Below are 11,710 nucleotides of genomic sequence, written 5' to 3' on the forward strand. Positions count from 1 at the left end.
AGTAGCAGAACATAAGCAAAACTAGACGAGTATGAGTGCAGTAGGAGGATTGAACGAGTGCAGTAGCAGAATTAGACGATGACGAGTGCAGTAGCAGAACACGAGTACAATTGTAGTAGCAGAATTGAACGAGTACAAATGTAGTAGCAAGATTAGACGATGACGAGTGTAGTAGCAGAACATGAGTACAAGTGTAGTAGCAGAATTGGACGAGTATGAGTGTAGCGAGTACAGTAGCAGGATTGGACGAGTGCAACGAGTACAAGTGTAGTAGCAGAATTGAACGAGTACGAATGTAGTAGCAAGATTAGACGATGACGAGTGTAGTAGCAGAACATGAGTACAAGTGTAGTAGCAGAATTGGACGAGTATGAGTGTAGCGAGTGCAGTAGCAGGATTAGACGAGTGCAACGAGTACAAATGTAGTAGCAAAATTGGACGAGTATGAGTGCAGTAGTAGGATTAGACAATGATGAGTGTAGTAGCAGAACACGAGTACATGTGTAGTAGCAGAATTGGGCGAGTATGAGTGCAGCGAGCGCAATAGCAGGATTAGACGAGTACAGTAGCAGAATTTGGACAAAAAAGAGTTTGAATTAAAGAAAATAATTAATTGACAGGACCCGCCCCGAATTTCACCCTGAAATCACCTTAGGAATAACTCTACTGAAAATTCAGCAGAGTTACCCCTAAAATGGACTACCCAAAACCTGTAGAATTACAATCATACTTCTAACAAATCATCCATAATCTCCTGGAGCCACCCTGCTCCTCAAAATCCAACAACTCCACAATTTACAATTTACAACTAAAATCCGAACAATACAACATAACCCAAACTTTACAATAATTGTTCCACAGGTTATCAGAGCAATCTAAAAGAGAGAAGGAATTCATAATACACGTAGGTTCAACGATTAACCTACAATATGAAAACGACTGCTGCAGATGCTATGCCTCGAATCCTAGTATGCCGAACCAACTACTCTGCGGATTGGGCATTTGAAACCAAAGGGCTCAGGGGAAAGTAGATAAAAACGTTAGCGTGAGTGGACAAAAATAAACAATTTAAAAGAAAAAGGATTTCATATTTTCCCACATTTATTCCTTTAAAAACTCGATGCATGCACAAATGGTAAAACACATTTAGCTTTAAATCCAAGGATTTCAAAACGATAAACCGACTAGCCTCGCTAGTCACAACATTCGAAAAAAATATATATTGTAAAACAGAAATCTAGTTTCTCAAGAAGATAAGACCAGCTCCGCTGGCTACAGTGAAAATCGGACTAGCCCCGCTAGTCAAGCAACGATAAGATATGGGGAAGAAGTTTCACCATATGAAAGAAGGGAGCCTCTCAGGCTCGGGTCGGAGTGTCCCACACTCTGGAGCATCTCATGCTCTGCTCTTACTCACCCACGAACACATAGTAAGCAGGGAGGAGTACTAATAGGCTAGCTAGCAAAAAATATGACGACCCAGGTATGGTGGGTTAAAATCATACGAAAATCTAAAATCAGTAAGGATTCCCCATAAGTCCCGCGAATAATGAAAACACGGGTACGATTCCCAACCGTACCCGAAAATTCTCTTAGAAAGTCACATAAATCGACAGCGTGTCCCACACGCTAAAAGAATAATTAGATCATCAACAAGGCATTCCCAATGCCAAAACCGAAAGTCGATAAATAAAGCAGAAATAACTTCATCGAAATTACATTTCGAAAATCTTTCCAAAGATCTCAAATCAACGAACAAAAATATACTTAATTCCGGAAATCACCTCGGAAAAATAATTCGTCAAAATTCAACATAAATTATAAATTCGAATCCGAGCATAACAAATTAATATCCGAAATTCACAACCGGTAAAAATCATAATTACTTCATGAAAATCATTATTGAAAGCAAATCCACAAGATAAATTGAAATCAAATTCCGAAATCAATTCATATGCTCGAAAAGTAATATGTTAATTAAATAAAGCATTAATTCAAGAAAATAAACGCATGCATCATTATTTAAAACAAAAGTCCACTCACAGTATATGGCTAACGTGGTATCCAAGCGTAAGGATCCTCGTCGAGCGATAGGTCGGTATCTCGTCCTGTACACAATTATATTCCGTAAACAACAATTCAATAAATATTTACGATTCAAAACAAATCCCAAAAACCCTACGTACTCCAACATCTCCATTTCTTTCCGGATTCATGCCAAACTTCACCATTAATATCCATCCGTCGATTAATATATTCCATATCGGAACAAGGGAAATCCGAAGGTCGGATTCCCACAAATCAACAACTGAAACTCCCAAACTTCGGAAATTCATAATCCATGTCAAACTTCTCCCAAAATTAACCAAAATCACATATTCAACCTCTACAACAATTATAGACTTTAATAGGCTAAAAAATTGAAATTAAAAAGCGGCCCTATGAGCCTCCACGCGTGACCTACAGTGATGGCGCGTGGGGCCCACGCGCCTGCGGGCACCACCTCCGATGGCCACCAAATTTTGGCAGCAACAACTACTAAACACGCCCAACATTTTTCTCAACTACAACACAATCTAATTTTACCTTGAAACAGTCGATATCAACCGGTGAAGAAAAACCCAGAAATTCCAAACCCTAGGTTTGGGAATTTCCTCGATTCGTCCTCCACGCTGCAAATTGAAGTGAATGACCTTAGGGGAAATGATCACAGGCAAAAACCAAACCTTCGATGCTGGTTTGGTGGCCGAAGAAGCCGGAAATGGCTGAATCGCCAGAAAAGTTCAGACTGCCCCCGTGAGGAACCTTGCTTCCATTTGGGGTTTTCCGGCCAAATCATCGTGATTTACTACGACCGGCGTGCGCAGCGGAAGGGGGCGGTCCTGTATTTCCCGGTGGCACGCTGTCAGGTGGCCGGACGGCGGCGATTCGAACGGAGGAAGAAGAAGCTGATGGAAATGAAGAAGAGAGAAATCGGGGAAAAAGAGAGAGAAAAATTACTGTGGGTTTCCAGAAATGGAAACCTACAGTGGTTACTTTCCATATATATACCAAATTTATTATGAATAGTAACTTCCTTATTTCGCTCATAACTTTCGCATACGAACTCCGATTTCTACGTATCACATATGCATGCGTTCGGTTTAACGTCCCCTACAACTTTCATGAAGGAAATTTTCTCAAATTTTGACCCGAACAAAAAGTCAACTTTTAGAGACACTAAACGTACTGAAACGATAGTAAAAGTGAAAATAAAGGTCGTTTACCGTCCAAATGACTAGTAAACGGGTAATTGAGATACGCGACATTACATTAATATTTAGTTACCTATGCATGAAGGTTAGAATTGTAAATGTCTTATTGACACATGTCATCAAAATAACAACTTGTCTTTATGTAAAATTTTGTCCTTGTAAACTCTAAATCAACTTGTAAAATTCTGTCCCATTTCGGTGGCTTCGGTTCCTTCCAGGATTGAGTTTCTTTGGTGGAGAAGAGAGAGTTAGTGTGTGGGTTTGGCTCCAATTAATCATCTCATTACCTTGGTTTCTATTGGATTTGTATTTTGGGATTGTATTGGCAGCGGTTATTGGGATTTTATCTCCTCGATATGGTACTTTTCCCTACCTTTTGGCTCCGGGCAACGATGGCGGTGGCACGGATGGCTTGAGTGGCGGCTATTGTATTGTAGGAGATGAAATTTTTCTTAATTTTTAGGGTTACACTCTTTTGCCCTATCTATGTGGATTTGGGTTGAGTAGTAATTTTCCTTATTAGGTTTACTTGTAATTGAGCCTTGTTTTGGGCTCTTTCTATTTGGTTCATCCCCTTTGGTTATTTTTAATGAATGATAGAATTAAAAATAAAAAAACTTGTAGGGATGTATTTGTGAATTCATCTCTTATCAAGGGCTTATGTGTGGTTTGCTATAATTGTATTTCTCTTCCTTATTTCTGACCATTACGTATACTCTTGAATTATCCATATATATTGCATGAACAATAGAGAATTAGAGACCCTCCATTCCCTGAAATTGAATGAAAAATCTTAAATCTTATCAATAAGATAGCAATTACGATAATTGAAAAGTGTGATAAGATAGGTGTAGAAATAGAAAAATGCTTAACAAAAAATTGCTTCATTTTCCCTGTTAAAGTTAATGTAGATAATTAAGGATGAGGAAAATAATTTGAATGTAGACAATTACGAATATCTGACAATCTTAATTCTTAACTACGAAAGGATACATAATCCAAGAGAATTTATTAGTATTTTGACCGCGTGTGGCAATCAGGGCATTTAGTGCACCGTCCTGCACTTGTACTGACATAAATGGATGGTTAGATTATATTAAATATACTCTTAGGTTATTAATAAAAATATTAATTATAAATATCAAGAGTTGAGATCATCTTATAAGTGTTGGGTCATTTGCACTTTCGGTGCATAGAATAATTTCCAGAGATTTCTCTTCAAGAAAGAAACAATGGCTGGAATTACTTTTTTCTGATTTTATTAAATCAGTATTTTCAATTAATCGTCTGAGGTGGGAAAACGTTAATTTCGATTTGAAAATTTCACTGTTTTGGAAGTTCCATTATGGTTATGTTGAACCAATGCCTCCAGCAAATTGCAATCTAAAACAGTACTTGATCCAAAACTAAAAAATCTTCGAATTCGCACCCATTCCAATAATGGCCATTATGGTAAAACGATACTTTTAGGAAACTGAATATCGTGTAATGACTCATTAATCCGAATATGGAGAAATCTGGATATGGCTGAGGTAAATCCATTAATTAGAATAAATATTACCCTATCCTCCACCCTCCATCAGTGAAGAAAAACCTTAACATAGTCATAGATAAACCAACCACACTCGATCTGCAACAACTCATCTCTCTCTATCCGTTTTCAAATTCTCCGATCAGTGTCAGCAACTCAGCATATATTTCACTTAAACATGGAAGTTGAGAGGGTAAAATCTCCGGAGCCGTCAAGCTCTATATCAAAGATAGTGTTGGTAGCCTCAATCGCAGCCGGAGTACAGTTCGGCTGGGCGCTTCAGCTGTCGTTGCTGACGCCCTACGTCCAGCAACTGGGGGTCCCACACAAGTGGGCCGCCGTTGTCTGGCTCTGCGGCCCTATCTCGGGGTTGCTGGTGCAACCCATCGTCGGCTACTACAGCGACCGCAGCACATCTCGTTTCGGGCGCCGCCGACCCTTCATTGCCGGCGGGGCAGGGCTTGTCGCCATAGCAGTTTTTCTGATTGGGTACGCCGCCGACATTGGCGTCCGGTCCGGCGACTCGTTGCAGAAATCCACGAAGCCAAGAGCCGTCGCTGTCTTTGTGGTGGGGTTTTGGGTTTTAGATGTGGCGAATAACATGCTGCAAGGCCCATGTAGGGCTCTATTGGCGGACCTATCCGGCTCCGACAGCAAGAAGATGAGAACAGCAAATGCGCTCTACTCGTTCTTCATGGCCGTCGGCAACGTCCTGGGGTACGCGGCTGGATCGCTAAACGTTCTTCACAAGGCTTTTCCATTCACCATGACCAAGGCATGCGACATTTACTGCGCCAACCTCAAGAGCTGCTTCTTCCTTTCAATTTTTCTGCTTGTGCTACTCACTGTCTTGGCCCTAACGTTAGTGAAGGAAACACCATTCGAGAAAAATGCCGAGGGAGCAGGAGGAGGAGGTCTGTTATTGTTCGGTGAAATTTTTGGTGCTTTTCGACAGTTGAAGAAGCCCATGTGGATCCTTCTTCTGGTAACTTGCATGAATTGGGTGGCGTGGTTCGGCTTTTTACTGTTTGATACTGACTGGATGGGCAAGGAAGTTTACGGCGGCGTCGTCGGCAAAGGACGTCTTTATGACATGGGAGTCCGGGCAGGATCGCTTGGTCTGATGCTCAACGCTATCGTTTTAGGTGCAATGTCGCTCGCAATTGTTTATTTCGCTAGAGGGGTTGATGGGCCGAAAAGGATTTGGGGAGTAGCTAACTTTTTCCTAGCCATCTGCCTCCTAATGACGATACTGGTAACCAAAATGGCCGAGAACCATAGACATGCGCACGCCCTAGTTGGAGGAGCCGAGCCGCCGCCGCCGCCACCGACTGGAGTTAAAGCTGGTGCATTGCTCATATTCGCTGTGTTGGGGATCCCGCAGGCTGTCACCTTCAGCATTCCGTTTGCAATGGCGTCTATTTTCTCGAGTAACTCCGGTGCTGGCCAAGGTAAAATTTTACTTTTCTTTTTTTCTAATTGAGTAATTTAATTTTAAATATATATAATTGAATTACGTCGCATTAATCAATTGAATTTGGTATTCACAGGGCTTTCCCTGGGAGTGTTGAATATATCAATTGTCGTACCACAGGTAGTTTTAACATATTTACAAAATTTGTAGCGGAATTAATTGATTGCTCTATGAATTAACGAATAATTTTTTTTTCAGATGTTTGTGTCGGTTATAAGTGGACCCCTAGATGCTTCTTTCGGCGGAGGGAACTTACCGGCTTTTGTCCTCGGAGCTGTTGCAGCAGTAATTAGTGGAATCCTTGCTTTGACTGTTTTGCCATCTCCTCCGCCCGATCAAGTTGATCAAACTGTTGTACCTGCTGGATTTCATTAGTTCATTTTCTCGTTAATTATTAGTTTTTTTTTTTGGGGTGCTTTTGTTGTTTTAATAATGTAGCAATGACTTATTTTGTTATTGATTATGCAATTTATGTGTTGTACGGTTTAGTTGAGATTTTATTTTATTATTATTATTATTTTGGTCTGGATATTTGAGATTTTATACTATGCAAGTTATTTCATATATTTGAATTTTTAATAAATTGTGTTAGTCGTACCAATTGTTGAAAATTGCAATTTTAATAGATTGTGTCAGTCCTATCTATCTCATTTTTATAGGATTTAAGAATTTTATTTAATTTGAGGGGGTGAAGGGTCTCGATTGGTTCATGCCATCTATGTGGATAGAAATCTAAGAGCAGTGGGAAATGGGGAAGAGAAACAATTCAAAGGATTAACTACTTCAATTTCCAATATGATTTTTCAGTCCCAAACTCTTGTACGATTCTTTCTTAGCGGCATATTACGCCTTATTCCTGTGTCATTTAGTATCATATTTTAATGGATGAAATGACATGGCATTTCAAACAGAAATTGAATCTTAAGTCTACAAACTATCTATTCCTTTGAAAATCATTTGCAATTTAGAATAGGAGGGTTATGGTTGAAACCATTCATATGATTGTTTTCAGTTTGGAACATACACACACACACACAAACAAGGGAACAAAAACCGAAAATAAAAACAAAGAGAGAGAGCACAAAAGGACAGTTGTTTTTTGCAAGCTGATCCACCATTGCAATTTTTTGAGACCAGAAGACCTCAGAGCTTATAATTTGAGGAACTAGTTTTAAATTAACAGCCAAGTTGAAACAAATCAATACCTAATCTGTGGATAAATCATCACTACAACGTATACCAGCCCAATAATTGTGGGTTCAACTACCCCTATTCATCCAACAAACTGATGAAGAAGACATACAACAATCACAAAAGCCCAACCCACTTCAACTCCTCGGCAACGCATCAGTAGATACAGGTTCTGACAAAAGATACTACTTCTACAATCCCATATGTAATTTAATTTTCCCTATAACAAATTGAATCATGGAATGAATATAATTACAGATGGCGAATCCGAATTAGCATTGGCAAAACAAACCTGCAGGAACATGAAAGAGATGCTTCAGATCAACAGATGCAAATTTTCTCCTAAAGGGTTACAAATGCATTTAATAAAGTAAAGATGCAAACACCACGGTAACACAATATTCAATATACTCTGACAGGATAGGGCAATTCCCATAGGTATGGAATTACAAGTTAATAATGGCACACCATAGGCTTTCTTTCAGTAATGGCACATCATTACAAGTTAATAATGATTATTACCACCCCTTACTGTGGCTGTGCAATCATGAACAAATACCAACAAAAACTAGAAACTCAACTGCCACTAGATATCATTGGGAGCGAGGCCATGAAATTTATCAATCGTCTTTCTGATGCAAAACACTAGGATGGCTATTATTACCATTAAGCGCAGCATGATATACCCGCTTCTCAGCAAGTCCAATATCCGACAGAGTCATGCTACCCTGTAAACAAAAAACACAAACATAGATGTAACCAGCAATCTAAAGCTACAGTGCCATCATATTATTTTTTAATATCAAGCTAATCAATAGTCACATGCTGTTAAGCAAGAAAAAGATATAAATTTATCCTCATAATATACTCTTAAGAATTAATACCTCACTGGCCATCAATTTTCTGACATTATTAGCGTAGAGTTTTGGGTCATCCTTTTCTTCCTGTGAAGGGTAGTAAACAGGTAACCTTGTGACCTCTATGCGATTTTTAAATTGACAGAGAAGAAATATCACATGTCGCACCTGAAAATAAAAGTAAACGAGTGACTAAAAATAGTATCCCAGAAGGCTGCAAAAGAAAAGATATAAACATAATTATAACTATACAATCCAACACTCTTTTTCAACAGCAGCACTGACTGCCAGTTCCGCTTCAAACCAGTGATTCATTAAGCCACTCAGATAACAAATAAAGAGACTACAGCATCCCTCAAGATTTACTGGGCAAGGGAGTGGTCGGAGGATAATTTGAGATACATTCGGCAACTTCTCCAAAACCAACAGTCCTAATATTTTGCATATTAAGAAACTCACCCCAGATATCGAGTCCCAGGCAGGACTAAATCTCTGGTAAGGATATCTAAGAATCACTGGAAGCACCGGAGCTTTAGCCAAAAATGCTCCTGTCTTGAATGGCAGAAGAAAGTCTCCATTTGTAGTAGTACCTTCTGTAGAAAGATGATATATAAAATAAACAACGGTTAACAGTCGATAAGGAATTAACTTGTATGCAGGACAACAAAATGCAATTTTTCTAACAAATGAACTGCAAACTAGTTCCTGCAGAGAAACGATTGAAGCCGTTTAGAATGTAGAGATTGCATTAAATTATAGTAGCAAGAGGTCAACACTCGTGTTCCACAGACTGATGTTCCACTAAAAGTTACAAGAACAGGAGAAATAGACCAACATGCAAAGACCTTACCTAAGTGTAGACGTCAAAAAAATAAGTTGTCATGTGAAGCAATTAGATTCCTTGCATAATGTAATATAAGATACTAATAAGCACTAACTGAGGACAGTATAGTTGTGACAGCAAAGTCATTTGAATTCATTGGAGAAAGGATTAGTGGTAATAAAGTATTAAGAAAAGAACCTGGGAAAAGCATAATTTGTGGTGCAGATTTATTCTGATGTGCTTCTCGAACTCTATCTGTCACAACACCTGCAAGCCACAGAGCGGGTTTAAGACATGGAAAATACAGACTACACACTGGTGAATGACTACTGCTATGTTGATTATAAAACCTCCAACCAAAAACTGTCGGATGGAATAACCGATAAAACCAGAAAAGAAGATCAGGGGACATTAAACGAACAAGGGATACATCCATAGGTACAGAACCACATGGGGAACATATGGGAAGGGTGCATACAAACTTTCCTTCAGAGTTTGGCAGTTTGTTAAACATTCCACAATATTGTCAATTTGACATATCCAAGTAGAGGTCAGTATACTGTATAGTTATCCTGTACAAGTTTCTATTGCTGGAATTCATTTCATGCATATCTTCCAGTAGGAACCAATTATTTTGTTCGTAAAACTAGCTTATATTATGAGATAATAATCCTAACTGTTGGCTAGTAAAATCAGCTGGTGATTAATCATAAATTTTATCCGGCTACCATCAACAACATAACATTCATGAAGTACACCTTAGGATCTCGTCAAGTTTCCCTAAAATAATTCAACAACCTCAAATTTTCAGAAGAACTGTAAAGAATATAGTGAAATCAACACACCTGCAACACCCTTGAAGTCGGATGACTTTGACTCCCGCTGAACATAGACACAACCGAGGCACTTGCTGTCAAAAATATGCATCGCAAAATTGAATTCCCATCCCTCCCATGGTAATAAAAACATAAAATAAATACTGTACGTGATACATGATAATCTACAGGTTTGCAGGAAGACAACCACATTCTTAACTAACGAAAAGGACTAAGCTGATACGAATTTTACAAACCTGATGAGGCCAACTAGAGGAAGTTCCGCCACCGACCTCTGCACCAACAAAACAAATCCAGGATCAGCATCAACAATATCAGAATGATTGAACAATCTTTAACTGAATTTCGGTACAGTAGTGTGATAAAAAGTAACAAACCTTGGCAACAAAGCTCGGAAAGGAAGAAGACATGTGATACAAGATATCCAAATACGATACATGGTTAGATATAATAGCCCCAGGCTTGCCAGCCTCTCCACTATCCTCTTTTCCCTAACCAAAATCAAGAACAAATTCCAGTAAACAGCAACTGAATAATTCCGAATTACAGAAACACACAGAGCGTTAATACCTCAGGGTTGGATTGTTGAGCAGGGTCTGGTATCCGATAGGTTTCGCTGATCCAATAAAACCCTAGGACGAAGAGCATGACTCTGGATAAGGATCGGCCGCACCATACAATCACGGCGCGTCTCCAGCCTCCCATGTGCGCGTAGTCCTCTTGCTCGTCCTCGTCTCGATTCGGAGAAGAGAAGAGCGTGCAAATCCTACAAATCAAGTAATAGAAGAGGAGGAGCGTCATGCTCACCACCACGCGTATCGGGACCAGAGTGACGAGGGCGACGCCGAGTAGGAGCTTCTCCTTGAGCGACAGCTCGCCGCGTCCCATGGTGCCGTACGCGTCTCTGCGGACGTAGGCGGCGCATTTCTTCTCGAGCTCCTGGAGCTCCTCGGCGGAGACGGACGGGGCCGGCTCGGGTTTGAGGAGCGGGCGGTCGTCCTTGGCGGAGGAGGAGGGCTTTGATGCCGGTGTGGAATTCAGGTCCTTGAGCTCCGATTCCATTATTTTTTTTAATCCAATTGGGGAATCAAGTCTCCGAGGTTTTCTTCAGTGAAGGGCCATCGAAACGCAGCGTCGTCTCGGGGGAGAGTGTGGATCTGGGTTCGATGCGGCGGCGCGTCGTTTTATTAAAGAGTAACTAAATAACTAATTACTTGCTGAAGAGGAGTTGGTATTGGAATGCAATTATGCAGCAGCGAATAGTTTAAGGCCAGCGAACTGGGGAGATTCTAGCACCTGGTAACATATCCGCGTGTCACTATCGATGATGGTAGAATGTGATGATCGACGGCCGGAATTTCACAGCACAACAAAATTAATTTTGGATTGAGTTGTCTCTATTTATTGACCTTTACTCGATTTTTTTTTTGTTTTTATTATTTTTCTAGGTGACTTTTTCCCTAGTATGTACTATCACCTCAAATTTTGTATCATTTTGAAAATTAATTGTGTTTGAAAAACACTGTTTTATGCGCACATCACTTGTCAAATTTAATAAAAGCGTGGAGCAATATATCATTCTGATTGACTGGATAATACTACATGTACTAATTTCAAAGATATTGTTTTCGAGTCCCATTTTAGCTCACACGTGATATGGTACAAGTATCATTTTGACAAAAATGGTCAAGATTTTAAATTTGTCTGGAAACGTTTTCTCATAATACTTTTGTTGATAAGTGAG

The 11,710-nt window shown here is 39.7% G+C and overlaps 2 protein-coding genes across 5 annotated transcripts; one reads left to right on the forward strand and one right to left on the reverse strand.

The window, feature by feature from the left end:
- Positions 1-4,947: 4,947 nt before the first annotated feature.
- On the forward strand, positions 4,948-6,747 carry LOC112174301 (sucrose transport protein). 2 transcript variants are annotated; one of them, XM_024312041.2, is made up of 3 exons: positions 4,948-6,236; positions 6,336-6,379; positions 6,458-6,747. In XM_024312041.2, exons 1-3 carry the CDS (start codon positions 4,964-4,966, stop codon positions 6,632-6,634), a joined length of 1,494 nt encoding a protein of 497 aa, XP_024167809.1. In that variant the 5' UTR covers positions 4,948-4,963; the 3' UTR covers positions 6,635-6,747. The 2 variants fall into 2 exon arrangements, with proteins under 2 accessions (XP_024167809.1, XP_040365339.1); XM_040509405.1 differs by lacking the exon at positions 6,336-6,379 and having other exon boundaries at positions 6,458-6,696.
- Positions 6,748-7,371: 624 nt separating this feature from the next.
- LOC112170035 (lysophospholipid acyltransferase LPEAT1) lies at positions 7,372-11,310 on the reverse strand. Of its 3 annotated transcripts, none has more exons than XM_040508053.1 (9): positions 10,537-11,310; positions 10,344-10,457; positions 10,203-10,240; positions 9,976-10,040; positions 9,329-9,397; positions 8,767-8,900; positions 8,335-8,475; positions 8,032-8,178; positions 7,372-7,742 (listed from the first exon to the last, which is right to left on the reverse strand). In XM_040508053.1, the coding sequence occupies exons 1-8, from the start codon at positions 11,026-11,028 to the stop codon at positions 8,071-8,073; spliced, it is 1,161 nt and encodes a 386-aa protein (XP_040363987.1). In that variant the 5' UTR covers positions 11,029-11,310; the 3' UTR covers positions 7,372-7,742; positions 8,032-8,070. The 3 variants fall into 3 exon arrangements, with proteins under 3 accessions (XP_040363987.1, XP_024162952.1, XP_024162949.1); XM_024307184.2 differs by having other exon boundaries at positions 8,115-8,178; positions 10,537-11,309; XM_024307181.2 differs by lacking the exon at positions 7,372-7,742 and having other exon boundaries at positions 7,842-8,178; positions 10,537-11,309.
- Positions 11,311-11,710: the final 400 nt, after the last annotated feature.

Source organism: Rosa chinensis, chromosome 6, assembly GCF_002994745.2.
Source record: "Rosa chinensis cultivar Old Blush chromosome 6, RchiOBHm-V2, whole genome shotgun sequence".
Classification (NCBI taxonomy): domain Eukaryota; kingdom Viridiplantae; phylum Streptophyta; class Magnoliopsida; order Rosales; family Rosaceae; genus Rosa; species Rosa chinensis.